At 53.7% G+C, this 27,970-nt stretch overlaps 2 protein-coding genes across 3 annotated transcripts; both read left to right on the top strand.

Annotated features, from left to right (window-relative positions):
• The first annotated feature begins 573 nt into the window (after nt 1-573).
• Nucleotides 574-21,117, top strand: Ntn3 (netrin 3). Its single transcript, XM_047533417.1, has 8 exons — nt 574-1,926; nt 1,997-2,185; nt 2,275-2,424; nt 2,560-2,610; nt 2,726-2,800; nt 3,007-4,482; nt 19,848-19,957; nt 21,092-21,117. The coding sequence occupies exons 1-6, from the start codon at nt 999-1,001 to the stop codon at nt 3,345-3,347; spliced, it is 1,734 nt and encodes a 577-aa protein (XP_047389373.1). The 5' UTR covers nt 574-998; the 3' UTR covers nt 3,348-4,482; nt 19,848-19,957; nt 21,092-21,117.
• Nucleotides 16,027-27,254, top strand: Tbc1d24 (TBC1 domain family member 24). 2 transcript variants are annotated; one of them, XM_047533418.1, is made up of 11 exons: nt 16,027-17,013; nt 18,549-18,813; nt 19,848-19,957; nt 21,092-22,171; nt 22,787-22,804; nt 23,274-23,432; nt 24,249-24,312; nt 24,675-24,770; nt 25,515-25,716; nt 26,177-26,347; nt 27,116-27,254. In XM_047533418.1, the coding sequence occupies exons 4-10, from the start codon at nt 21,207-21,209 to the stop codon at nt 26,329-26,331; spliced, it is 1,659 nt and encodes a 552-aa protein (XP_047389374.1). In that variant the 5' UTR covers nt 16,027-17,013; nt 18,549-18,813; nt 19,848-19,957; nt 21,092-21,206; the 3' UTR covers nt 26,332-26,347; nt 27,116-27,254. The 2 variants fall into 2 exon arrangements, with proteins under 2 accessions (XP_047389374.1, XP_047389375.1); XM_047533419.1 differs by lacking the exon at nt 22,787-22,804 and having other exon boundaries at nt 16,029-17,013.
• The last annotated feature ends 716 nt before the right edge of the window (nt 27,255-27,970 follow it).

The following is a 27,970-nucleotide window of genomic DNA, read 5'->3' as shown; positions in this document are numbered from 1 at the left end:
GTCCAGTCCTCCCAGCCACTCCACAAGCAAGGTAAATAGCAGGCATTTGGCTGGTGAGGAAACTGGGAGTCCCCATCCACACAACCAGAAACTGGAGCAGCTTGGATTCCAAGTCAGACCTGAACCCAACCCTGGGTTCCTTCTACTACAGCAGACTGCTGCTTTGGGTTCACCCAACAATCAGCTAGCCCCACTTGATTCCCCTACTCTGGAATACCCAGGGCCATGCCTGCATGATGGACTTAAGGGCGGAGGTGGCCCAGACCCCAGGCCAGCACGTGGCATAACTCAAGAAGCAGCCAAAGCCTGACTCCAGGCCTGGGACCCTGCTGGGTGGTCCTCCAAGAGCTGCAGGCCTGAGCTGCCCCCTCCAGACCCCTCCCACTGGCGCATTCCTAGCTCCCCAGCCCCTCCCCCCGACCCCCAACCCCCTCCCCTCTTGGCCCAGCCTATGTCTGAATCTGCTTCTGATTCTGGCTGTGCCGACAAGTCCCCCTCCTCTTCCCTCCTTCTTTCCTGGCCCGAGCAGCCCCGCCCCCGGCTGGGCCTAGGCTCGCTCCTGCTGCGCCCCCCACCCCCTCCTGGCACAGCTCGCCCGCCCTCGCTGCAGCCGGGAGGAGGCGGACAGGGCGCCCCAGGCCCCGCCCGCCCACGGCCCTTCCGCGGAGGCCGGGAGACCTGCTCCGCCCGACCCTCGGTGGGTGAGTGCGAGCGGCGGGCGGCGGGTGGGGCCTCCGCTGGCGGAGGCACCGGCAGCGGGGGCGACGCCTGTCATCGCTCCAGGCCCAGCGGGAGGACGCGCCAACATCCCCGCTGCTGCGCTGGGCCCAGGGCGTGCCCGTGGCTGCTGCCACCTCTGGGCCGGGGCTGGGGCCGCCCAGGGGCTCTGCTTGTTCAGTACCGTGAGCCCTCCGGCAGAACCTCGGACCGGGCTTTCTCTCCCTGGGGTCAGAGTCGTGGGGCCCCGACCGACTGACTGACCCACGGCGGCTCCGGCCATGCCCAGCTGGCCCTGGGGGCTCCTGCTGACCGCGGGCACGCTCTGGGCCGCGCTGAGCCCCGGTCCACCGGCGCCCGTCGACCCCTGCCATGACGAGGGGGGCGCGCCCCGTGGCTGTGTGCCTGGCCTAGTGAACGCAGCACTGGGCCGGGAGGTGCTGGCGTCCAGCACGTGCGGGCGACCTGCCACTCGGGCCTGTGATGCCTCGGACCCGCGGCGGGCACATCCATCTGCTCTCCTGACCTCCGCAGGGGGCACGGCAAGCCCGCTGTGCTGGCGCTCTGACTTGCTGCATCGGGTACCCCTCAATGTGACCCTCACAGTACCCTTGGGCAAGGCTTTTGAGCTGGTCTTCGTGAGCCTGCGCTTCTGTTCAGCCCCACCTGCCTCAGTGGCTCTGCTGAAGTCCCAGGACCATGGCCGCAGCTGGGCTCCACTTGGCTTCTTCTCCTCCCGCTGTGGCCTGGACTATGGCAGACCACCTGCCCCTGCTGATGGTCCTGCTGGCCCAGGTCCCGAAGCCCTCTGCTTCCCAGCACCTCAGGCCCAGCCTGATGGTAGTGGCCTTCTGGCCTTCAGTGTGCAAGACGGCAGCCCACCAGGCCTGGATCTGGACAGCAGCCCAGTGCTCCAAGACTGGGTGACCGCCACGGATATCCGCATATTGCTCACAAGGCCTGCCAGTGTGGGAGACACCAGGGACTCAGAGGCCATGGTCCCTTACTCCTACTCAGCCACCGAGCTCCAAGTGGGTGGACGTTGCAAGTGCAATGGGCATGCCTCACGGTGCCTGCTGGACACCCAAGGCCACCTGATCTGCGACTGCCGGCATGGCACTGAGGGCCCTGACTGTGGTCGTTGCAAGCCCTTCTACTGCGACAGGCCATGGCAACGGGCTACGGCCTGGGAAGCACATGCCTGCCTTGGTGAGGCCTTGGAGGGTGGCCTGGGGACCTCTGACTAGGTGGCCTGCCCCTGACCTGCCTCTCCTTGCAGCTTGTTCCTGTAATGGCCATGCCCGCCGCTGCCGATTCAACATGGAGCTGTACCGGCTGTCAGGCCGCCGCAGTGGGGGTGTCTGCCTCAACTGCAGGCACAATACTGCTGGTCGCCACTGCCACTACTGCCGAGAGGGCTTTTACCGTGACCCAGGCCGTGCCCTGAGTGACCGCCGTGCTTGCAGAGGTGAGCCTGCCACCTGCGTGTTTTCACGCTCTGGTTTCCCAGAACCCCAGATGAGCACCTGACCAGGACCTTCCCATATCTGCTCTCAGCTTGTGATTGTCACCCTGTTGGTGCTGCTGGCAAAACCTGCAACCAGACCACAGGCCAGTGTCCCTGCAAGGATGGTGTCACAGGCCTCACCTGCAACCGCTGTGCCCCAGGCTTCCAGCAGAGCCGCTCTCCAGTGGCACCCTGTGTTAGTGAGTGACTCTGCCCTGCCCAGATCCCTCACCTAAGACCCCTCTGCTCCTGGCTGTTGCCTGTTTGTCCAGGAGCCTCGCAGATTCACCTACACATCCCCCAGCCAAAATCTTTTTCCCACCCCCCCCCTGCAGAGACCCCTGTCCCTGGACCCACTGAGGAGAGCAGCCCTGTGGAGGCGCAGGGTGAGTGGACACAGAACAGGGTCCCAGACTGGACTGACCTTGGGGCAGGGGGCTATGTGACTGAGCAAGAGGGGAAACCAGGGTGGGAATCGACCAGCCTCTGCCTTTCCCCTAGACTGCGAATCACACTGCAGCCCCGCCCGCGGCAGCTACCGCATCAGCCTGAAGAAGTTCTGCCGGAAGGACTACGGTAGGCTGCCTCAGCCCCCACTCCCCACTTCACCTCTAACCCCACCCCTCCGCAACGTCCCTCGACCCTCGCTGGCTCCCGAATACCGCCGGCCCCACCCTTCCAGCCCTTGGTGTCCTCGATGAGATGTGCGGGTGACCTCTTTGTGTCCTCACCACTACGGGTGGGCGCCGCCCCACCTGACTCCGCCCTCTCCCTCCTTGCAGCAGTGCAGGTGGCGGTGGGCGCGCGCGGCGAGGCGCGAGGCGCATGGACACGCTTCCCGGTGGCCGTACTCGCCGTGTTCCGGAGCGGAGAGGAGCGCGCACGGCGCGGGAGCAGCGCGTTGTGGGTGCCCGCCCGCGACGCGGCCTGCGGCTGCCCGCGCCTACTACCCGGCCGCCGCTACCTGCTGCTGGGGGGCGGGGCGGGGGCTGCGGCGGGGAGCCGGGGACCTGGACTCAGCGCCGCGCGCGGAAGTCTCGTGCTGCCCTGGAGGGACGCTTGGACGCGGCGCCTGCGGAGGCTACAGCGGCGAGAGCGGCGGGGACGCTGCGGGGCAGCCTGAGCCCGCGGGCGTGGCGGGGTGGGGACTGGGCGCTACTTCGACATCACGGCGCACGTTGCCAGTGCATTCGCCTGCCAACGGGTCTTTGCTCGCGTCGCCAGCTGGGTCCAGTCCCCGTCCTTCGCCTCCCTCGATGCCTCAACTTGTCGCAGAGGGATGCGAAAGCCGCAGTGACACCCCGCCCTCCCCCGAAGACAAATGCTCCTTTGGCCGCTGTTTCCCCCAGAGGTCTCCTTGGCCCCCCACGTTCACTCTGCCCTCTCCAAGGGGCATCGCGATGTCCGATATCCCCAGAAGGCTGTAAACCGCCTCACGTATCTAGGAACCCTCGGGGCCTGAGATCATCCCAAAGGCCACTGCGACTCAACCCCCTTATCCTGTGGTCCGCCAGAGAGCGCTCCGACCTCCCCGTAGGCACTGTGGCCACCCTAGACGTCCTGGACCGCAATGGGGTTGGCAACCCAATTCCGCTGCCTGCACTGCGACTCTCCCGCCTTCTGCTAAGACGCGCAGGAGACGCTGAGCTCCGCCCGCGCGGGACGGCTGCCTCCGTCCAGCTCCGCGGTCTGTGGTCCTCGTGTGGGTCCCGGCGGGTCGTGGGTCCGTGTCTCTTTCCCCAACCGCGTCTCTGCCTGGGTCCCGCCTCTTTCTTGGCCTGCTGTGTCCCCGTCTCTGTCCCGCTGTCCTCTGAGCTGCATCTCTGAGCCTTGGCTCCAGGACTCCTCGGCTCGGATCCCGCCCCGCAAACCCCCTGCGTCCCTTTAGTTCTCTCGGGGATCTGGCGTCGCACAAGCGCACCCTAAAACCACGCGAGACCGGGTCGGGCGGCGGGGGCACCGGCGGACAGCGGAACGAGTTCAGGGTGCCCGCCGCACGGCTGTCGACGTAGCCCCACAGCCCCCGCCACACTTGGGCTCGCCCGGGCCCCTGCGCTGGGGGAACTGCGGCCTGACCGGCGCATGCGGCCGCCGTCTGGCGCCAGCGCGCATGCCCAGAGCCGGCGGGGCCGGGACGCGGGGCGCTCGGGGTGGGCGGCCGGCGGCGCGTGCTCGGCGGGGGCGGGGCCGCGCGCGCGCGTGCGCAGAAGGGCCGTCGCCGTCGCGCGGCCAGCTGAGGAGAGCTGCGCCGCGCGGAGGTGGGTGCGCGGCGGGCGGCTGGCGGCGGGCGGCGGGGGCGTGGCGGTGCGGGGCTGCGGGGGCGACGCTGTCATTGCTCGGGGGGTGGCGGTCCGGGCCTCGGCGCCGCGCGGACCTGAGGGCAGAGGAACCTGACGTTGCAGCTGCGGGCGCGACGCGGGCGCAGAAGCCGGACCCCTCGGGGCAGGCCGGGTGCCCGGCCGGCCCAGGGCGAGGTGTAGTCGGAAAGAGCTGCGTGTCACGCTTTCCTCGAGGCGCTTTCCGTTCCTGCCGGGTAGGAAATCCTCTTCTGGATTCGTGGAGTTGCGGCAGGCTCCCTGAGAGCTGCGGCTCCTCGCGGCCCTTCGCTCGCCCAGTGCAGTCCAGGGATGCCCCTGGCCGTGGCTGCTGTGCCAGGGGGGGCGGGCAGCTGTCCTCCAGGCTGTGCCTTGGGAAGTGGAAGCTGGGAGCTGGCTCTGCGCTCCCCAGCCCCCTGCGTCCTGAGGCTGCACAGCTGGAGGGCACAGCTGCCACCACGGGGGATGGGCAGTGCCTTTGAGGCTCTTCTGTGGGCAGGGGTACTGGTGGCCTGGCCACAGGTTTTCTTTGGTGACTCAGAGCAGCGTGGAAACAATGGTGCCGTGGCCCTCCCCGGACTGTCTCTAAAGGCCAAAGGTTGTCTACACCCCTGAGTCGGGTGTAGGTACAGTTTGGCTGACCCGGAGGTGCTGTCTATCAGACAGCTATTCCTGGGCAGGGATGTCGGCCTGCTTTTCCAAAATGAATGGAAACCCTGGAAGGTGATTTTCCTGTTTTCACTGTGCTTGCTTCAGTCATCAGGTGACTCCCAAGCAGCTTGCAGAACCATCCCATAATTTGACATGCATTGCCATTTCGTCCATTTTTACTTTGTATCTGAGGCACTTAGTAGGCATTAGTAAATGTTTACTCAGTTGCCTCGAAGTGAGCAGATTATTAATTTCTTTCTTTTTTTGTGTGGTTCTGAGGAGTTGAACCCAGGAGCACTCTATGCTTCATCACCAGCCCTTATTTTTATTTTGAGACAGAGTGTTCCTAAGTTGCCAGCCTCCTGCCTCAACCTCCAAGTCAGTGCAATCACAGACCTGCCCCACTGTGCCTGGCTGAAGTGAGCAGATTTTTTGATTTTTAAGGTTGAAACCAAACCCAGATGAGAAATGATCAAGAAGTCTCAAAGAATTTACAGTTACTGTTGATAGCCAGTGGTCTGATCCCCTCATGTGCTTCCCTTTATTCTGAGGGTTGATCTTCATCTAATCTCCTCAGCACTCAGATTAAACCTCTATGGGGAGTACTTTATGGGTAGCAAATGCTCTATTTAGAATTCTGTCTCTCCCTGTGAACAGGGCTGGAGCCACATCATGTTTGTCTCTGTTCCCCCATTGCCTGACAGGTTCTAAGTGGTTGTCGAAAAGAATCAGTGTTATCAGAGTGGTAGATGTGAGCTAGTGCAGTAGCTTTCAGCTGGATTAAGGGTGACCTTCTGGGATGCAGAAGTGATCTAAACAGGGTTTTCATAACAATGATATTCACCCCCTGGGTCTGCAAGTTCACCTGCAAGTGGGCCTGGCTAACTCTTGCTAACCACATCTGCCAGAACTATCTAGCAGTTCTGAGTGACCTTGGGCACACAGTGTTGCTCCTAAATCTCATTCTGGCAATTGCAGAAGGCATCTTTAAGTGTCTGCCTTTGAATGATTTTTTATTTAACATACATAAGACAGTGGAATAGTTTGTTAAAAAAAAAAAAAAGCACTTAACATTTACCCTGTTCAATGTTTTACCTGTTTGAGCATACCTTTTCTGTTATGACAACTCTGTAAATGGAAGAAAAAAGCCCTTTCCCACTTGAAGCAGCAATTTCAGTGGCTGTTTGCAGCGTCACCTTCCAAATGGAGATAATATCAAAGAAACAAAACCTCAGGCTTTTTACTGAGAACCACCCTGAATTCATTATGCAGTGAGTTTCTCTATCCTTTTAACATGGGTTAATTTAATTTATACTTCATGTGCTGTGGCACTGTGCTGTGTATGCTGTGGCATATTGAGTGACATCTGGTCTCTGCCCTTGAGCTCACTGTGCAGTAAGGAGACAGGCAAATAAATGCATAGTGGTAGACACTCCCAAAGGAGTGGGCAGATCTTTCTGTGGGTACCAAGGACCAATATCCAGCTGGACTGTGGTGGGGGTAGGAGCTCAGAGAATGCCATGAGCTTCATTTTGAAGGATGGTCAGAATTGATAATATGTAAGGAAAGAATACCAGACAGAGGGACAATAGGATAGCACATACCAAGTAATAGTAGTAATGGTTCCTACCCTCAGTGTTGGGAGAAGGGCAGTGGGTAGCTCCGGGTGTTGAGGGGAAGGGAGCTGACTGGTAGCATACTGGGAAAGGCCTTGAGTGTCAGGCCTGAGAGCAGTGGAAGTCACCAGGGAGCATAACTTGTGAGTGACCTGATGAGATTTATGTTTTCTAAGGATTCACCACCCAACCAGTGGTAGCTATGACAGACTGGTGAGGTATCTCCATGGTACACCCTGAGACACAAGAATGGAAAGGCGGGCAAAACTAGTAGACAAGTGGCCTCTGGAATGGGAAGAGCCAGGGAGGAAAGAGAATGCTGGGGACACTCCAGGACTGGATGACTGGCAGTTCAGGGTGATGATGTACACAGAATGTGTGGGAGGGGAGCAGACCTGGGGAAGGTTCAGGGCTTTGATTTTGGAAAAGCAGCATCCGGGAAGCAGGTAGGTATCCACTGGTCTGGAGACAAGGAGTGTGCATGAGGCTACAGAGTATTTAGGGGGCCTTCTGTGTGGTGTCAAAGCTAGGGAGTGAGTTGGGTCTTCCCAGTGAGAAAAAGAAGACTGTCCCTATAAACTGCTAATCTTTTGTCCTTAAGATGAGTAAATAAAGGAACAGAAGGCTGATTAGTAACCCATTGCTTTGTTGGCTGGTGGTATTAGGGTAGTGGGCTTTTTGTTTCTGTCACAGAGACCCAGTTTGCTTCTTACAGTGTAAGATGGGATGCCAGATACTAAATTCACATTTCTGTTGTCCTTTCAGGGGTCTTTCTGTCTCAAATGTTTGTTTGCCTTTTGAGGAACCTCTAGATTGGGGAGCACTCATCTCAAGAGACCCCATTTGCCTCCAGATTCTGGGTTCCTCTCAGAACATTCTATAGTTAGAACTCTGGGGGAAGAAATCTTCTCAGACCTGGAAATTCATGATTGCAGAATTCTCAGGGTTGCCTTGCTTTCCCTCCGGGACCCTGGTTTCTGTGCAGTATAACATCCTTAGCAGCAGATGGGACTTTGGAAAAAATTAACTAAGGGTACAGAGGCCAAGCATGTGGTGCCCCTTCCCCACTCTGTCCCACATCTCAAAGGGTGAGGAAAAACTGATATTGCAAGAGGAGCCCCTATCTGCCCCATTGGATGACCACATGTCTTATGAGTTTGTGAGCAACTGTTGTCTTTGTCTCTCGTGTTAGGGCCTTGGTCTCAGCTCTTGCTCATGGATCATGTGTAAGCAGGCATGGCCTCCCTTCTGCAGCCACCCTGGTGTATACTCTTTTTCAAAGGTGACTGAGAATACATTGCACACCACTTGGGCTAGTTCCCATAGTCTGAAACTGTGTCTGCCTGATTGTTACACAGTTTTAATGGGGTGCTACACACTCTCAGAGATTGTTTGCTGATGGGTAATTCTAAAGCCTGTCCACTCTTCTAAGTGTTGCTCATTATCTGGGTTCCACCAAAAGTTCAACTTCAGCCTTTTCTTGAATCATTTTGCTCTTTTCCCCTAATCACTCTCCTTATTTCTTTACCAGCATGGATCCTTCTAGTCTTTGTATCTTGGAAACCTGTGGGCTTCAGAAGGATCAAGATGTGGACATTAACTCCTGCCTTTGTGTCTTTACCTGTATTTCTAAGCTGTCCCCACCTTGCTCCCCGCATGAAGGGGAACTGTCCTTTATTGGCAGCCCAGTGAATTCCATACCCTTTGGCTTTTTAGAGCCTGTAAACTGGATTATAGAACTCTCTTCATCTAAGCCACAAAAGAGTCCCACTGACTAGTGCCTTCACCCTGAACAGCTCCCAGACTCTGAACTGGATCTGTCTTTTGTGATCCTGTCCTTTGCCCATGCTATCTCTGCCACTTCCTGGAGCTAAGTTCCCTCACCTATCAAAACCCAGCTGAGGCAGGTGTTGGCTCCCGGAATCCTTCCCTGAGCCTTTCTTTATGGTTGGGGGACCTGAATACCCTGTGCTTTCCATTCATAGCACCTTGCCCCCACCCAGGACACTATCCTGAACCTGGGCTCTCTGAGAGCTGGGACCCATCCCACCTCTTTGTCCTCTAGCACTTGGTACCCTGGCATGCAGGAGGTGTATCTTGAATGCCTATTAAAATGATTGAGGCCACACAATTCCATCTTGACTGACTGTCTTGCTGTTTTACTAGATCTGAAGATGCATGTGAAGAACCTGTGCTCCTGGCCTTCAGGGCACACCTGACTCAGGCACCTTGCTGGGAACTCAGACCTGTCAAAATTATGTGCTGCTAACTTTTGACTGAGTTCTCTTCCATATACCTGGAGGGAGTGGGGGGTGTTTTCCCATGACCAACTTTTGGGCAGACCCTTTGAGCTCAGAAGATAAGATGCTGAATTAACTGAGTCCTGATCGAGCCCAGCCCCCTCCCTGTGAGTAGGTCAGATTAGACCAGGAAATGTGTTCTGCCTAGGAAAGTGACACAAGGGAACCTTTGGAGTGGCTAGCCAAACTAGGAACTCGTCTATTCAGGATCCCACATGTAGGCTAAGACTGCTAAGACTTGCATTTGAACTTCTAGCTGGCAGGCAGGCCAGCTGGCCCAGGATCCTGTGACTAACACCTCATTAATGGTTACATCCTTGTTGTACCTGGCACGTGCCTGCCATTGTGTGCCACCAGCAAAGGGCCCACTATCAAGTTCCCTGTAATCAGCTACTTGGTAGTCACTCTGGGGTGCCATTCCCCATTAACACTGGAGAAATTCCTTTGCTCTGCTTCAGGGCAGAGGCTGTGCACTTGGCCATCCTGTCACGTGAAGATGCCTGCCAGGGAGGTCACTGCCTAGGACAAGTTGGCTAAGGCTCCCCTGTTGTTATTCAGCCTTTGAAATTAAAATTTCATCTAGGGCCTAAGTAGTTTGCAATTTTTCTTGAATGTCTGCCTGTTTCCTTCTCTGGTTTCCCCGCTTTCCAGAGCACACTGGGTATGTGACCCTGGATACAGAAGTCACAGTATAGTAGAACAGAATGCATAAGCAAGTGCTGTAACACCTCAGTGTGCTGAGAGTGGAAAAAGGTTTGGGCAAGGAGGTGTGGACAAGGATTTGAAATAGAGTTGGGCAAGGAGCTCTTAACCCTGTCAGGAAAGTCACTGAGGGGCTATGACGAAGGGGTGACTGGAGCCAGCAGGGAACGGAGAAGAGGGGCAGGTGTGTCCTGTTTCTCTTCCTCCACTCAGGGATATTCTTTTTAAGTGTAGCATGGTACTAAGGTTGGTGCTTTGTGGCTAGGGCTCCTGAAGCTGCCATGGGGGAAGCAGGGAGGGGCCAGGACATAAAGGGCAAGGGACAGGAAGGATCTCCTGGAGGATTGGGACTGGTCCAGCCCCAAACTGGGCAGAAGTGCTGGGAGTCAGAGCTGAGTCGTGTTGGAGGTATGTGAAGCAGGAAGGTCAGGAGATGTTTAGCAGATGCCTGGGAAGCAGCTGGAGGTACAGTACTGGAGCTCACATGGAGTTTCTAGGCTGAGGAGAGGCTGGACTTCTGCAGAAATGACATTGAGGAGACAGAAGCCTGAGAGGTAAGGACAGCCCAGGGTATAGAAAGCAAGCAAGATAAGGAACTAAAATGTCCAGTGGACCTGGAAACCAGGTATGGAGTCCTCAAGGAAGGAGGGGTAGGAATGCAGCCTGCTGTTGCCAACAGTTTGACCAGAGACAGAGCTGGAGTGGAGTCTCAGGCCTGCCTGAGCAGAGCGGGAGTGTTGAGGGTACACGGAGTCAGGGTCCCCAGGAAGTAAGATTGTACTGAGGAAGAGCCTAGGCTTGGATCAGGGCAATAGCTACTGGGGATGCATATTAAGGGCAGGGCTAGAGAGAAAAGGAACTACTGCTTGGCAGCCTCCCTTTCTCAGGGAAGAATAGAAGGATGAAGCTGTGAGCCAGCACCTGGGAACAGGAGAGGGTGCCAGAGGTGAGCTGGGACTGGCCTGCCAGGCAGCACCAAAGACTAGACACACTAAGCAGGTGGCTTGATTTTTTTTTTTTCCACTTTGTGGCTCCTGTGCAGGTATGAAGAAGTGTGTGTTAGCCTGGCTTCCTCACCTCAGGCAGCTGAAGCAGGAGGACAGAATGAGGGGAAGCTGGGGCTTTGTGTGACATCTAGACTGAGCCATAGGGAGTAAAGGAAGGGGGCTAGAAGATGAGGGTCAGAGCTCAAGGATGAGAAGAAGGCAGTGCCCTGTTGAGAAAGGGTGTTTATGAATATTCATCGTCTGGGTCAGGTGGTTCCTGGGATGACCTGGATATGAATAAAGAGATGAGAGATGTGAAGGCTTTTAAAGTTAGGGAGGCCAGGGAGTTCCAACCAGGGCCAGCCTCCTGGGCACTGTGGTGATACGTGTATGTTGGGGAGCATGTTGGGGGACTTGGGGAGGGGAGGAGAAGGAGTACCTCAGGTGAGAGGAAGAGGAAGATAAGGTGGCAGGTGGTGGGATTTGCCATAGACAAGTTCCAGAGCAAGAAGAGGGGTGGGAATAAAGGCCCAGGGGGTAAAAAGTGGAGCAGCAAGGCAAGGAAGTTTGGGGAAGACCAGGAGCTATCTTCAGCTGCCTCATGTCACTACCTGCGTAGGTTCTCACCGGGGAGTCGACAGGTGACTGTTCTCCAAATATGCCTGTGTAGGGCCTCTCCCCACCCACATGCAGCAGACCCCTCCCCTACTTGAGTGATTGCCAAGTCTGCTGCCTCTGTATCTACCCTCCAGGCTTCCAACAAACCTTTCTGGAATACAAGTTTGACTGTGCCTCCTTGCCCCAGTGCCCTGGTGGTGCCCTGTCCCCAGCAGGACAAGTCCGGGGCCCTCCAGTGGGACAAGGACCTCCATTGTTCACATGCTCCTTTTAGAGACATCTCAGGGGAAGTTAGTTGCTGTGGTCACCTGAACACAGTAAGACTTCCCTGCCACTGTGTATGCTGGTCCCACACCTGGACTATCCAGCCTCATCTACCCTCCAAGAAGGCTTTCCAGAACCTTCACCTACTCCCTAGATGTGGCCTAATCATCCCTTGTTACCTCTCTACGTTGGTGTGTCTACAGATCTGTTTTCGGCCTGTCCATCCAGGTGTCTTTTTTTCTGTATCTACTGTTCATATCTCAGTGCCAGAGACCTAAAAGACACTCAAGAGAAGATTCTGGTGATGCCTATAATCCCAGTGACTTGGAGACTGAGACAGGAGAATCGTACGTTCAAGGCCAGCCTTAGAAACTTTATGAGACCCTGTCTCAAATATTAAAAATTATAGGTCTGGAGTTACAGCTCAGTTGGTAGAGTGCTTACCTTGAATGCACAAGGCCTTGAGTTCAATCCCCAGCACCACAAGAAAAAAAATTAAAAATAATAAAGATTGGCGATGTAGATCAGTGGTAAAGCACCCCTGGTTTCAATCCCCAGCATAAAAAAAAAAGAAAAAGAGGGAAGGTCTGGAAAGAATGGGTGTGGTGGGGTGGATGGATTAGGTCAGTGGCCCCTTTTTGGCCCACTCTGCCCTGTTCTGTCCTGCGCAGGGTTGAAACCTAGGGGGAGGATGAGTGGCTACCCTACCTTGAGCCTCTGTCCAGGATTCCTGCCAGTGTCCTTAGGTGTTCTGCATTTCTGGAGCATCTACCAGTTTCTTGGGGAATGAGTGAGGTGTATCCCTGGCCTCTCCTGGGTGGGTTGGAGGAAGGGGGCCTTGTGAGGAAATGGTACTGGATTTATCCCTGCATCTAGAGGGATTCTCCTGGGCTGGGAATGTATAGCACGCTTGCCAAGGCAAGTGTGAAGCCCTGGGTTCAATCTCCAGCACTGTGGGGAAGAAAGGGGGCACTCCTCACCTGCCCTTGAGTGCTAGCAGCCAGCTCTGCCCTCTTCCCTGCCACCTATCCTGTGTCCTGCTCCATGCCTGCTTTCATACCTGTGCCCCAGCCCTGGCCTCTGATAGCTATCCAGTGTGTTCCTCCAGCCCTCTTCTCTTCTTCCCTGCCTCAGGGTGGAAGGGCCTTTGGGATACTCCCCGCCTCCTTCTCTCCTAGCACCTGCCCACCTGCTGCCCAGCCCAGACACCCTTCCAGGCTGTCTCACCTGCCTGGTGCCTCTACTTTCAGCCACCAAACATGCCTTCCTCCACCATTCCTCACCTGGCCCACTGCCAGGGGCATCCCTGGCAGCCTGAGCATCTCCTTATCAGACAGTGAACACTTAAAGGTGTGTCCTCCTCATCTCCATAGGGCATGCCCCAGGGCTGAAATGAGACTTGTCAGCTCTGTGGTTCTCCTCTGGCCTGGGAGGCATGGTCAGTGCCAGACAGGATGTGGGGCATGGGTGGGTTCATCTGCATCTCCTTAGCTGTCCAGAGGACCCCCCACCATGGGCTTATTCCTTTTCCTGCCCATAATGTTCAACAAGGTTGAGGGACTGTGTGGAACATGCACATGCCTTGAATTCCATCAGGGGAACCTGCCTGAGAGGAGCAAGCAGTGGCGCCCCTCATTTCTGATGTTCCAATGGCATCTGCTGTGCATACAGATTCCCCACATGCTCAAGTTGGACCCACAGCCTTACTTCCTCTCTGTTCTCATCCTGTCTGCCGTCCCTCCTCTTACCCAGAATGCATGGGGGATTGTTCAGGCTGGAGAGGAAGCACTGAACAGAGTGGCAGCTGATATCCCTCCTTGCTTTGTGACATGGTGACTAAGGCTCAGCAGGACAGGAAGCTGTGTCCTGGTCAGCTTGTTCCTGTGGTCAAAGGGTGGGGTAGGGACCCAGGACTGGGATGCTGACTCTTCACATAGGAGTTTGGGTGGGTGGACTGCCTGTCTGGTTCAGCGTCTGGGTACGTGCAGGACCACTGCCCTGCGCTGCACATCTCAGGGAGACCCAGTGCTGTGAGGCTACTGAGCCTCTGGTTCAGTGTCTGGGTACGTGCAGGACCACTGCCCTGCACTGCACATCTCAGGGAGACCCAGTGCTGTGAGGCTACTGAGCCTCTGGTTCAGTGTCTGGGTACGTGCAGGACCACTGCCCTGCGCTGCACATCTCAGGGAGACCTAGTGCTGTGAGGCTGACTGAGCCCCCACCTCAGCCTGAGCAGCTCTGGCATTTGCTTGAAAAGCATCTCATTGAAACTGGTACTTAGCCGGGCACAGTGGTATATCCCAGCTTCTCAGGAGGCTGAGGCAAGAGGATCACAAATTCAAGACCAGCCTGAGCAACTTTCTAAGACCCTGTCTCAAATTTAAAAAATAGAATGAAATAAGAGCTGGGATGTATCTTCAGTGGTAGAGTACTTGCCTAACATGCTTAAGATTCTGGATTTGATTCCCCCTGCCAAGGGTTTTGGAGTGCTGGGGATGTAGCAGAGCACCCCTCAGCTTAATACCTATTATGAAAGCAAACAAACTGGTACTTCATACTCCAAAGTGGAGCTTCCCCAGGCTGGAGTTCTGTGTTCACTGTCTGCCCTTTACCACAGAGCCCTTGAGCGACATGATCCCTACCCCCACCCTCAGGTTGTTCTGTCTGCCTGAATCCACCCCTAAGCAGACTTTAAGGCTCACCCTATATGTGCCCTCCCTGGCATGTCAGCCCTCTAAGTCTTAGCTGGATTCTACCTGCCTTTCTCCAATCCCCCTCTCCACAGCCTCCAGGGGGGATGTTTCTAAATTCTTCTGAGGTGTCACCTGCTTTTCCTCTCTTCCTGCTCCTTGTGTGAGGATACTGCCTCCTACCTCTCCCATCTTCAGCCACTCAGCAGTACCCACCAGGCCCCCAGCTTGCCCTTGCCTCTCCTGTTTCTCCTGCAGTGCTGTCCCTTGGTGCTCCATATCTACCCATTCCAGGCTGACCCTCCATCTTTATGGACTTGGGTACCATCACTCTTCTACAGCTCAAGTGCTAGTCAGCATCATCCTAGATGTTCCCAGGTGCACTACCTAGTTGCTTCCAACATTTCCTGCATTGGTTGTGGTTGTGAGTACCCTCTAGAGCCATCTTCACCTCCCCCCAGGACCCAGCATGAAAGAGGCAGCTCACTAGATGTTTATGGAATGACTAAGTTTGGAGCAAAGGGAGCAATGATTGTTGCTGACCCCTCTGTCCAGTGACCAGAACAGGAAGGGAGGCTTAGCTCCCAGTGTTGACGAGTGTTAAAATGTGGTCACCAAGGCTAAATATGGTGTTCTGTTTTTGTCACATGAGAGTTTTTTTCAAATCCAACTGTTTGGGAAAATCATGATCTCCACTTAAGAGGTGAGAAATGCAGAATTCTCATGATTTCCTGGGTTCTAAAGCAGTGTTTTAGGAAGCTTCATGGTATTGAGAAATGGGTCCTGAATTTGCCAAGGAGAAAACTAGGACAAGACTGACCATCTGGGGTGGCCTGTACCTCAGAGGGAAATGGTGACTGTGGAGAGGGCTCCTGGGCCCTGGAAGGTTCAACAGATCAGGGTCATCCTCCCTGTTCGAGGGGATTCTCCAGTACCTGTCTGAACCTCACCTTCCTCATCTGTGAAGTAGAGCAAATACCTGCGCTATCCAGCTGTCCTCACAGTTAGAGATGGACTGTGAAGCCAGGTGACTGAATTTGTTCTGCAGCCACCAGAGATGGGAGGGTCTGCTCACACGGAGGCACCAGCCTTGGTGGGCATCTCCCACCCCACTGTCCATGATGAGGCTTGTCCTTTCTTCCACATCCATTTTTGCTCCCTCCTTCCCTAACTTCTGACCAGAAATCTGCTTGAGCATCTTATGCCTGGTAGAATGGAGCCAGTAGGTATCTGTGGAGCTTGAACTCTGCCCAACCCCATCTAGCCCAGGCTGCCTTCCTCTTTTGTGGGCACACTGTAGGGGGTTTGTTGTGGAGGAAAGACCTGGGGATTATTTGAGGCTGCTGTGGGAAGTTCTTGGTGGAAGTATCTCATAGGAATGTCCCTTCCTAGAGAAGGCTAGCCTACGGCTGTGAGCCTGGAGCTACTTAAGGGGTCCTTAAGCCTTTGACTTCACCCAGAGGGCACAGTGGGACCACTGGTTGGGAGCATCACCTAGATAAATCACCCGATGTAGCAACATAACATTTTGTGGACATAAAAGGTCCTTGTTTCCACCTACATTTTTTTTTTTTTTTCCTTTTTAAGAAATACTTGCAGGACTGAGGACTCAGTGGCAGAGTGGTTGCCTCACATGTGCAAGGCCCTGGGTTCAGTCCCCAGTAACACACACACACACACACAAGCAAAATAAATACTTGCTTCGCATCTGCAGGCATCCTGAGCTCTGAAATGGGCACCATGTTGATGAGGAAAAGGCCATGAGTGTCACTGAGGAAGCTTACTGGGTGGGAAAAGAGGAAGTGCTGGGCAGGAAAGGAAAGTGTGGCAATTGCAAGAGGAGCTTGGGGGACCATCGGCAGACTCAAGCTTGGGGTCTACCTGGCCTGTGGGAGAGCTATTCGCCTGGCTCCCATGCTGCGTCCCTCCATGGAACCGACCCCAGCATCAGCCCACTGGGACATCACTCCTGAACACTCCTGAGCATCTACCGAGTGTCAGGCCTGCACCCTGAGGAGCCCAGTCACAGTGGGAAAGCCCTAGAGACATCAGAGCTGCCCTGGTACGCCATGCCGGCAGAGTGCTTTCTATAAACAGTCCTAGTTAATGCTCACAACAAAATCTCAGTTGGAGCAGACCCTTCTCTGCTTCCCAGGCTTAGAGTAAAACCCAGACTCCTCCTTTGCATGCCCAGCCCCTGGGCACAGTCTCCCTGCTCTTGGCTGCCCTGATGGCTGCATTGTTCTCTCCCTGGAGCTCCTTCCTGCCTTGGGGCCTTTACATAGGCCTTTCTGACTGTCCCCAGCATCTTTTCTATGGCTCTTTTCCTGGCTGCTTCCTTCTTATCTCTCTGGCTTATATGCCATTTCTCGGGAGGTACCTGACCTACAGACCCTCTGTAAAGTTGCCATTGCCCCACAGACACTCTGTGTGGAGACCCCATCACCAGAAACTGCTACTGCTCTAATAGGGTCTTACAGGGTGTCACGTGGAAATTAGGAACTGCCAGTGAGGCCCAAAGCTAAGACAGAAGACAGTGCTTCCGCCATTCCAAGCTCATGGAACAGACAGCTCCGGCTGGTCTAAAGTGCTACCTGGAAGGCCCAGCCCTGCATCCCCTGCTGTGAACTTAAGAGGGGTGTTTCAGGTGAGAAACTACTCTCTACCCTCTGGTGGCCAAAGGAGAATGGCATCCCAAGAAAATCATTTAATAGCCAGCGGCTCCTATGCAGAACCCCAACATAACCTGTACCCCACTTAGCGAGCCCAGAGTCAGAACTCAACCCACAGGTGTTGCCTGGAAACTAGCACCTTTGATGGGTCGGTGCTATTTATTAGCTGTATTTTACAGACAAGGCCACTGCAGTGCAGGGAAGATGCATGGCTTAAGCAAATAAGTGGCAGAAGTGAACTTTATAGCCTGACCTGTCTGCCTACACAGATGGCCCATTCTTTAGCTTCTGCTTCCCTTCTCTCTCCCTGGCCACCAGTGTGAATACTGGATATGGCACCTTTGTCAGGGGCTGGGGAAATAAGCATGGTTTGTAATATTGTGTAACAGCAGCAAGCCACTTGGTGAACCAAAAGGGAAAGAGTCATTGTAGCTTTACACCTCACCTTGTTAGGCTGGGGGGTGTAGCTCAGTGGTAGAGTACAGTCTTAGCATGTGTAAGTCCCTCGGTTCAATCCCAGCACCACTAAACCAACAAGCAAACAAAAAAACTCCGGGCTGGGGAGATAGCTCAGTTGGTAGAGTGCTTGCCTTGCAAGCACCAGGCCCTGGGTTCAATCCCCAGCACTGCAAAAAAAAAAAAAAAAAAAAAAAAAACTCCACAAAGTGTGGGTGTGCAAGCCAGGCTCATTTTACATTGTTGTTGAGTTTCCCTTCTCCCCTTACTTTCCTGTCCCAATGACCAGTTTAAAAGAGATCTAACTCAACCAGGCAAGGTGGCACACACCTGTGATCCTCATTACTCAGGAGACTGAGGCAAGAATAATTTCCTGAGTTCAATCCCCAGTACTGGGGGGAAAAATCTTAACTCAGGTTTTTGTGTGTATGTTTTTGTTTTTATGATGCTGATGATTGGATCCAGGTGCACTTGACCACTGAGCTACATCCCCAGCCCTTTTTATTTTTTAATTTTGAGACAGGTTCTTACTAAGTTGTTGGAGCTGGTCTTGAACCTGTGATCCTCCTGCCTCAGCCTTGTGAGTTACTGGGATTAAAACTGGCTAACCCAGTTTTAATTGTATGTGTGTGAATGTAAGAAAAAGGTTTTGCCAAGCTGGGTATATGGTGGCTTAAACCTGTAATCCTAGCTACTTGAAAGACTGAGGTGGGAGGATCACAAGTTCAAAGCCAGCATTTGAACTTTGAATTTAGCAAGACCTTGTCTCAAAATTAAAAAAAAAAAAAAAAAAAAAAAAAAAAAAAAGACTGAAGATGTAACTTGGTGGTGAAACACTCCTAGGTTTAATCCCCAGCACAAAAAAGAAAGGAAGGAAGGAAGTTGGTTTTGAAAGCTGTACACCAAAGTGTTGGTGGTTCTCTTTCTATAGGAGGAGGAGAGGACTAGAGGGGTACCTGATCTTTTGTGATTATGATTCTGCATTCATATATCGCTTACCTAATAAAACGTTTCATTTTGTTTGAAACCTAAGGAAAATACTTGTCTTTAATAGATGCCTTCAGGAGATCATTGGGAGCCTGGTTTGCTGGGCCCTAAAAGCATCATGCTTCCTCCCCACTTTTTTTGTGGGGAGGAGGAAGGAAATGGAGTGAGGCCTCTTTGCCTGTGTGTCCCTCTGATCCAGTGGTCCTGGACTTCTTGCTGCGCTTAACCACTCTACATCTGCACCTCACTGCAAGGACTCTGCCAAATACAGGGATCACTTGTGGAGTTTTCAGTTTGATATTCAACCTGGGTCTGGGGCCAGGCAAGTGAAGGTGCTGTTCTGTGCCACTCACGTTCTCTTTATGAACATGTTTACTTCTGTCAGAAGGACCCAGTTCTTTTCACCCAGACAGGATGGGCTTGGGGTTTTTCCAGAGTTTGTTTGTGAGCCTAGACTCTAGAGCGTCTAGATAACTCAGACACAAGAGGTTGTAGAGGGTGGCCTGGCTGTGGCTGTGGGAATGCAGGTGGCCCTCAGGGACGGGGAAGAAGGGACCCTTGCTGCTGCCACTCCCAAGACAGAGCAAACTCCATAGCTGCTTTAAGGGATATCCTTTCTTAAGAAGAGTGTACAGGTCCTGGCACAAGCCTAATTTTACTGTGAGCATGGTTTTTCCAATGGGACATATTAAAGTCACTTTGGTATTTTAGTGCTTTTATCATAAAAGCTTGTTTTAATTAATGTTTTCTATGGGGAAGTCCCTATAAAAGCATATCAATGAGTATAGACCTTAAAGACTGAAAGCAGGGACTCAAGCAGATATTTGTACACCCAAGTCCATGGTCGCATGATTTACAATAGCCAAAAGGTAGAAGCAACCCAAGTATCTATCCACAGATGAATGAGTAAACAAGTGGTCTGTCCATATGACAGAATATTACTGAGCCTTTATTCTGGTATGTGCTACAACAGGGATGAACCTTGAGGACATCTAGCTAAGTAAAATAAGCCAGTCATAAAAGTGTAAATATTGAATGACTCATGTAAGGCACCTAGAGCAATTGAATTCTTGGAAACAGAAAATAGAATGGGGGTGTCAGGGCCTGGGGGAGGGAGTTTGTGTTTAATCAGGGGAGTTTCTGTTTGGGAAGATAGGACAGTTTTGGAGTTGAATGTGGCAGTGGTTGTGCAACTGTGTGAGGGTAGTTAACACCACTGAACTGTACACGTACCAGTGGTTAAAATGGTAATCTGTGTGTGTTTATTTACCACACACAAAAAAAGAAAGCATCATCCAGGCACTTTAATTAGGTTTTGCATTATAGTTGTTTTTAATAAAGTAGTATTTACTTTTCCTATTTTTAGATGAATCTTCTAGATGCAAGAGAACCTGGAGTGGTATAGTCATTTACCACATCTCACTGAAGCTGATCCCTTTGACATCTCCGGACACTCCTGTTGGCTCAGGCAGAAAGGTCAGTCTGATTTTGTGTGGGCAGATATTGTGCCTGTGTGTGCAGGAGAGCAGCCTCTGGCAGAGGTGGGGTAAGTGTGGAACCTGAAGCAGAGGACTGGCTGTCATAACTGGCTATGTAGAACCTCCCATTCAGGCTCAGCTCTTCCATTTCTTATGTGTGTCTGAAGAACAGCAGCAGTAGCATGGAGAGATGAAACCTGAGACTCTATCCTTTGTCCTCAGAAGTCTAATTTTGAAGCTATATCACATTCCATTTATTACTCAGTACCCCTGCCCCCCAATGATTCTATCTAGAGTTTCCTGCTCAGAACATGGCTTTCAATCTGACAATGTCAGAAAGTTAAGAACTGGCTTCAGATTCCATCATAGACCAGGTGAGGCAGAGAAGGCCCATGTCCTCAGTGCACAGCTGGTAGAAGGCCCTTGTAGAGAACAGAGAGCTCTTTTCAGCAGGGTTGGTCTCTTAAACCCCTTCCAGGAAACCCCTAGCTTCTCATTACTTGGAACCTGTGTAACCTATTCTTGTAATAATCCATGAGCTCTGTGAAAATAAGACATATGCCAAAGTTCAGAATGACTTCTCAGAAGAGTCATTTATCTTTTTTTTTTTTTTTTTTTTTGGTACCAGGGATTGAACCCAGGGGTGCTTAACCACTGAACCACGTCCCCAGCCCTTTTATTTTTTGCTTTGAGACAGAATCTAGCCAAGTTGCTTAGGGCCTTCCTAAGTTGCTGAGGCTGGTCTTAAACTTGGAATCCTCCTGCCTCAGCCTCCTGAGTTGCTGGTATTACAGGTATGTATCACTACATCCAAAATAGCCATTATCTTAAATGGAAGCCCTTCTGGTACTTTATAGGAAGATTAAAAAAAAAAGCAATTTTTTTTCAGTACTAGGGATTGAACCCAGGTCCTTGCACGTGCTAGGTAAGCACTCTGCCTCTGAGCTACATCCCCAGCCTGTTTTGAGACAGTGTCTTGTTAAGTTGCCCAGGCTTCCCTCAAATTTGCCATCCTCCTGCTTCAGCCTCCTGAGTAGCGGGGCAAAAAGTATAGTGAACATAGAAGTTATTTTTTAAAAAATTTCAAACTTTTTCAAACACATGTACTAAAAATGATTTTTTAATCCTACAGGGTGTGGGATGGCAGACAGGTTAGCAAACAATCTCTGGAGAGGGGGCTATAGGATCTAGCTACTCCTTGCTCCCCTTCTGGCAGCCAGGGCTCTCTTCCCTGCCACACCAGCACCATGGACTCCCCAGGGTACAACTGCTTTGTGGACAGAGACAAGATGGATGCTGCCATCCAGGACTTGGGGCCGAAGGAACTAAGCTGCACTGAGCTGCAGGAGCTTAAGCAGCTGGCACGCCAGGGATACTGGGCTCAGAGCCACGCCCTGAGGGGAAAGGTGTACCAGCGTCTGATCCGGGACATCCCCTGCCGCACTGTCACGCCCGACGCCAGCGTGTACAGTGACATTGTGGGCAAAATTGTGGGCAAGCACAGCAGCAGTAGCCTGCCCCTGCCAGAGTTTGTGGACAACACCCAGGTGCCCATCTATTGCTTGAATGCTCGGGGCGAGGGTGCTGTGCGCAAAATCCTCCTGTGCATTGCCAACCAGTTCCCTGACATCTCCTTCTGCCCCGCCCTGCCGGCCGTGGTGGCACTGCTGCTCCACTACAGCATTGACGAGGCCGAGTGCTTCGAGAAGGCCTGCCGCATCCTGGCCTGCAATGACCCCAGCAGGAGGCTCATTGACCAGAGCTTCCTGGCCTTCGAATCGTCCTGTATGACGTTTGGGGACCTGGTAAACAAGTACTGTCAGGCGGCCCACAAGCTGATGGTGGCCGTGTCAGAGGATGTCCTGCAGGTCTACTCTGACTGGCAGCGCTGGCTGTTCGGGGAGCTGCCCCTCAACTACTTTGCCCGTGTCTTTGATGTCTTCCTGGTGGAAGGCTATAAGGTGTTATATCGCGTCGCGCTGGCCATCCTCAAGTTCTTCCACAAGGTGAGAGCTGGTCAGCCCCTTGAGTCAGACAATGTGAAGCAGGACATCCGCATGTTCGTCAAGGATATTGCTAAGACGGTGTCCCCTGAGAAGCTGCTAGAGAAAGCATTTGCCATCCGCCTCTTCTCCCGCAAGGAGATCCAGCTCCTGCAGATGGCCAACGAGAAAGCGCTAAAGCAGAAGGGCATCACGGTCAAACAGAAGAGGTAGGCAACTCCAGCCTGTGTGTGTATGTGTACGTGTGTCCTCTGGCAGGCTACAGGGGACCCCAGTAAGAGTAGGGGTGCTGGTGGATTACATCATGTGGTCTGAGCCTGAACTTATTCTATCAGCCTCTTGATCTGTCCACCTGTCCACATATGGGTAGAAAGACCCTGAATAGCAGGAAGAACCTCAGCAGTTACTGTCACAGCAAGACCTGTGGAGCCTGTCCTCAGGGACTGAAGTCAATGACTGAGATGGAAGCTAGACACCAACAGGGGTTCAGAAGATCCATAGGAGCCAGGCTAACCTCCCAGGGGTCATATCAGAGTAGCTCCTGCTCCATCCCTCCAACTCGAGGCTTCATGGCTGGTTGTTCTCATGGCTGCTAATGTGGTCTCCTTTTCCTGAGCTCAGATCTGGGGAGCAGGGTTGGGAAGGGTTGTGGTGTTCAGCAGCTGACACTGGGATTATGCCTTGGGTGACTGTTGGCATAGAATTCTCTTTTTCCTGGGCCAAAGGAATGCACATCCTGGGATCAGTATCTACCACTAACCTCTTCTTGTCTGTTTTATTTTTTTTTTTCTTCTCCATGTCCGTTGCTTCCTCCTGTTTTTCAGTGTATCACTTTCTAAAAGGTAGGTGTAAAACCACACCTCGATGCCTGACTTCTCTAGCTTTCTGGCAGCCAGCTCTGAACCAACTCCTTGCTATTTCCCAGAGCCTGGCTAGCTCTTGTGAACCAGTTTCTACTTACTCAGCCTGACACTCAGGCACAATCTGTCTGTCTGTCTACCTCATTTGTGCCATCTGCTGGTGCTTGGCTGGCCCTGCAACTTGGTCCTTCTGTCCTGAATTCTGATTTCTTAGAGAAAAGGTGCTTTTAACACTCCCAGGCTGGGCACTGTGCCCTTTTAGAAGGTGGGAGGTGGGGCTTTTTGGAACAGCTCTGCCCCATTCTTCATATCCAGTCCCTAGAATCAGGCTGTACACCTGTCTGAGTAGGTGGGATGTCCCATTGGGCTTGGTTACAAAAAGAGGCTCTGAGACCTGGGTGGGAACACAGTCAGGGTCACTGCAGGCTCTGACACCTCCTGCTCTCCCCAGGCAGTTTGTGCACCTGGCTGTCCATGCAGAGAACTTCCGCTCTGAGATCGTCAGTGTGAAGGAGATGAGAGACATCTGGTCCTGGGTCCCTGAGCGGTTTGCCCTTTGCCAGCCCCTTCTGCTCTTCTCCTCACTGCACCATGGGTATAGTCTGACCAGGTGAGGCCCCAGGAGGCCACATGGTGCCTCCAGGCACATCCTGCCCCAACTTCCAGGAGTTCACAGGGGTGGTTGAAAAAGCCTTTGCACCTGGGCTTCTGGTGAGGCCCTGCCTTTTCCTGTGGGATGCAAGAATTTGAAGTCCCTTTTTTGAACTTTTGTCATTCCCAGGCCACCCACACTTTGGAGAACATTGCCACACAGGCCACAACTTAGAGTACCATGCAGTGCTCTGATAGGGGGTCTCCCCAGGCACATTACCACCAAGGAAGCTCAGCTAGGTTTGGCTGGTATTCAGTACCTCAAGTCTCAGATGACAGGTGGCTTGGGAAACTAGCTGGTGTCACAAGTGACCTGGCAGGGTGATTCAGGCAGACTTGGCCTTGCTCCCACCCCAGACCTTGTCTGCAGCCATACAAGCATTTTGGCATAGCTGGAGTTCTTTCACCCAGCCCCCACCAGGGACACCAGCCAAGCACTGGGCACCACACTGGAAGCTGTAGTCCTCCCCACATGCCCAGCCCCTGAGGATGTGCCCAGCTTTCCTGCAGCGAGGACCTGTTCCTCTGGTTCTTGCTTCCCTGTAGCACCTGGCACTGGGGCTTTGCCCGCAGGGGGCCATCTGCTATGAGACTTCTCTTCCATCCAACCAGGGCAAATAGCCCAGGATGGCCAAGAAGGGCCAGGTGAGAAGAGCACCTGATGAGGACATTACCAGGTCCTCACATCCCTGACAGCCTGGGCTGAGGGTCAGCAGAGGCTGGCAGAAGACAGTGGGGAGGACAGCAGAGTAGTATGTGTGGTCTCTGCCCCCAGGTTCTATTTCCAGTGTGAGGGACATGAGCCCACCCTCCTGCTCATCAAGACCACGCAGAAGGAGGTGAGGAGGACCCAGGGGAGCCTGGGACCTGGACTCTGATGACCCTGGGGGAGGCTGCAGCTCCCAGGGATGATGCCAAAGCCTCACTGTGGATGTGTCCTACACATGGAGCTCATTCCATGCTTGAGCACCACTGAGGGAGATAAAATGTCCAGGAGGTATCCACCCCATGGCCGGCTTCAGCCTGTGGTGTGGAACGGTGCACTTATCAAAACTGAGCCCTCTCCCACAACCCTCTTGAACTTGATATGTGTGTTGGGGGCTGCGACACACCACTGCACCCCCTGCTGGGGCCTGTGACCTGGCAACTCAGTAGACCTGAACAAGGGAGCTTCCTGGGGCAGCCTGACCTTCCTCCCCAGGTGTGTGGAGCTTATCTGTCAACAGACTGGAGTGAGAGAAACAAATTCGGAGGCAAACTGTCCTTTTTCGGAACTGGAGAATGCTTTGTATTTAGGGTGAGTGGGGCTGAGCCCCTGGGGCCCCCAGGGTAGGCCTGGCAGTCACCTTGGGTCAGGATCCTTTCCAGCCCTTCAACATCACCGAAGATCCCAGGGGGCGCTCAGGAGTTGGCAGGCCCTCACCCTAGTACACCACCTCACGTGATCCTGTTTCATTTCACTATAGCAGTTACCCTACAAGATAGTTTCCTTGTTTGCTTCTGCATTTTTTTGTTTTTTGGTACTGGGCTTTGAACCCAGGGTGCTCTACCACTGAGCCACATCCCCAGTCCTTTTTATTTTTTATTTTGAGACAGAATCTCACTAAGTTGCAAAGACTATCCTTGAACTGCAACCCTTCTGCCTCAGCCACTGCATCTAGCTACAAATGATTTTTTATTTTTCCTGGTACTGAGCCCAGAGTTACATCCCCAACCTTTTTTTTTTTTTAATTTTTTATTTTGAGACAGGATCTCAGTAAGTTGCTTAGAGCCTCATTAAGTTACTGAGTCTAGCCTTGAACTTGTGATCTTCCTGCCTCAGCCTCCCAGGCCACTGTGCTCAGAACAACTTGTAGGTTTTGATGGCTCAACTACAAGTGCCAGTGAGGAGGCAGGACCTCATCTGCTTGTGTGTTGTCATTTCTCCAGCCCCTGGCTCAGAGCCTCTTTCCCACAGCAGATCTATGGAATAGAGATGGGCCCTGGTTTTGGGGTTCCCTGGGGCACTGCGTACCAGTAACTCGTGCCCATTCACCCTCAGCTGCAGCCAGAGGTGCAGCGTTATGAGTGGGTAGTCATCAAGCACCCAGAACTGACCAAGCCTGTACCCTGCACATCCACCCACTCCAGCTGTTCAGACCCAGCTGACCGACTCTCACCATTCCTGGCTGCTCGGCACTTCAACCTGCCCTCCAAGACTGAGTCCATGTTCATGGCTGGGGGCAATGACTGCCTCATCATTGGTAGGAGCCCACTTCCTCCACCTATCCTGGGGGGTGGGCTTGGGGGATTGTGAGTGGTTGAAGCCCCTCTGCCCAGCCCTTGCTGACCCTAGTGTTAGGTATCTACCTGAACCCCTGTGAGCAGAGGAGTCCCTGGGTTGTTGGGGGTAGACCAGGCATGAGGATTGGAAGAAACAGACTGGGAAGCAGGGATCCACCTGAACAGCTAGGCCCAGGGTGCTGTGGAGGGTCAAAGGTCAGCCTAGGGTTTTATGTGTGTATGTATGTATGTATTTTTGTTGCTGGGCCTTGTACATGCTAGGCAAGGCCTAAAGGTACCACTTGCCAGAGGCTTTAGAGAAGCCCCTCGCAAGGCAGGGACTGCAGAGGTTGCCTGGTCTAGGCAGAGACCCCTCAAGGGCAGTGCTGATGGGGCGTGGATGGGGACAGAGAGGCTGCCACTGACATGAGCACCCTGTAGGGGGAGGGGGTGGCCAGGCGCTCTACATCGACGGGGACCTGAACCGGGGCCGCACGGGACACTGCGACACTTTCAACAACCAGCCCCTCTGCTCAGAGAACTTCCTCATCGCTGCTGTGGAGGCCTGGGGCTTCCAAGACCCTGACACCCAGTGATGGGCCTGCGCTGATGGTGACTGAGCTGCCTCTGTGGGGGGGTGGGGTAGAGGCTGGGTCACCTCCTCCAGAAGCAGGGAATGACACCCCCGTCATATGGTGGGCAGGGTTGGCCTGCAGTGGGAGTACCATGGCCAAGCCTGGCCAAGCCTGCTTGGACTAGCTGCTCCCTCTACTTGGACTTGGCGCACCGCCCCCCTATCCTACCTGCCTCTGGGTTAGAACTCAAGGGGCTGCGGTGGCCCTCAGCCCAGCCCAGTGCCTGCATAGAAGGCATACTCCTCCCCAGCCCAGGGCCATGGTTCTCTCTAGAGGAATCTGTGCCCAAGGCCATGTAGGTTGAGGGGGTGGGCTACATCTTGTTGCTGCTGGGGCTTGAGGCCCTGGTGAAGGAGGTAGACAGAGGAACCTTTCACCAAGTGTGAGACTAGGGTGCCCCCTGCCTGTGCTCCAAGGTATTGCTCCCTTCTGGAGGGGCCCTGATCTCTCCCAAGGATTGGGCCTAAGAACAGGTGCCCTTGGCACTGCTCCCTGGTAGGATCCCACTCCCACCCCAAGAGCATCTCCCCAGGCCTCTGACCCAGTCCCTCCTCCCCTGGGGGCCTCCTCTCCAGCAGTAACTCCACTCTGAGACTTCCCTGGGCTGAATTTGCTACTGCATAGTGGGAGAGCAGAGGGCAGGATTTGTGCTGAGGCTCATTACTCCCCCTGTTCCCCTAGAGAGGACCAAGGGCCACTGGGGTGGGGGCTGGAGGGAACATCACATGTCCTTGTGTTTCTGCAGAGCCTGAAGCTCTTGGTGGGCCTTTCCTTGCTGCAAGGCCACCTGAAGAGGTGGCCTCAGGAGGGACCCTCTCTGATCAACCCCCCAACCAGCCAGTGCCATTTCCAGAGGGCTGCCCAGAGATGCGTGGACTCATTGTGACTTCTCAGCCCTCCTCTTTCCAGCCCCATGGCCTCCATGAGCTGAGTCCTGCCCTCCCTGCTTCTCTTCATTGGGCCCTGCACCTCCCTAGTTCCTGCCTACACAACACCTCCTGGACTATCCTGCCTACTACATCCTCCCTCTGTATACCTCTCCTGACATTGTGGCTGGCCACATGTCATGGTTTTCTGCGTGCTGTCCCCTCCCCTTACAGCCTTCAGGTCCCTGGGCACCTGCACTGCTGGAGCCCTGTGCTGACCTTATGTGTGGCCGGTGCCAAGGGAGTACCTCTCTCTGAGCACTGCAGGGAGTGTGCCTCCCTGTGACCTCCCTCAACCAGTCCTGAGGGTCTAGACGCCCGAGAGAAGAGGGGAGAAGCAGTGACCCAAGTGGAGCCCTGGGAAATAGGGACAGGTGCCTAGTCCCAAATGGCTGCAGTCAGCACCCCTCATTGTCACCATGCACCACACTAATGCCTCTTCCAACACCATGCTTGCCCTTCCTGTGAGGGGTTCATCCCCTTCTACCCATCTACGCATGTCACCTCTGAGCTGGCCATGGTGTTAGGAGCAGTACAGGAAACTACGTGGCTTTGGGCAGGCTGATAAACCTACCTGGAGATCAAGTTTCCCACCTGTGAGATGAGCCAGTTCTGCCGTACTGCCCTCTTGGACGGGGAAAGCATATGAATCTTCTTCAGGGGAGAGGTGCTAG

This window comes from Sciurus carolinensis, chromosome 18 (assembly GCF_902686445.1).
Source record: "Sciurus carolinensis chromosome 18, mSciCar1.2, whole genome shotgun sequence".
Lineage (NCBI taxonomy): Eukaryota > Metazoa > Chordata > Mammalia > Rodentia > Sciuridae > Sciurus > Sciurus carolinensis.
Note: the sequence above shows the minus strand (reverse complement) of the source record. Positions and strands in the feature narration are given on the sequence as shown.

Coding starts and splice junctions, on each gene's coding strand:
- Ntn3 (XM_047533417.1), top strand. CDS start 999: ATGCCCAGCTGGCCCTGGGGGCTCCTGCTGACCGCGGGCACGCTCTGG. Junction 2,425..2,559: donor TCCAGTGGCACCCTGTGTTA/GTGAGTGACTCT, acceptor CCCCCCCTGCAG/AGACCCCTGTCCCTGGACCC. Junction 2,801..3,006: donor GTTCTGCCGGAAGGACTACG/GTAGGCTGCCTC, acceptor CCCTCCTTGCAG/CAGTGCAGGTGGCGGTGGGC.
- Tbc1d24 (XM_047533418.1), top strand. CDS start 21,207: ATGGACTCCCCAGGGTACAACTGCTTTGTGGACAGAGACAAGATGGAT. Junction 24,313..24,674: donor TCAAGACCACGCAGAAGGAG/GTGAGGAGGACC, acceptor CTTCCTCCCCAG/GTGTGTGGAGCTTATCTGTC. Junction 24,771..25,514: donor GAGAATGCTTTGTATTTAGG/GTGAGTGGGGCT, acceptor ATTCACCCTCAG/CTGCAGCCAGAGGTGCAGCG.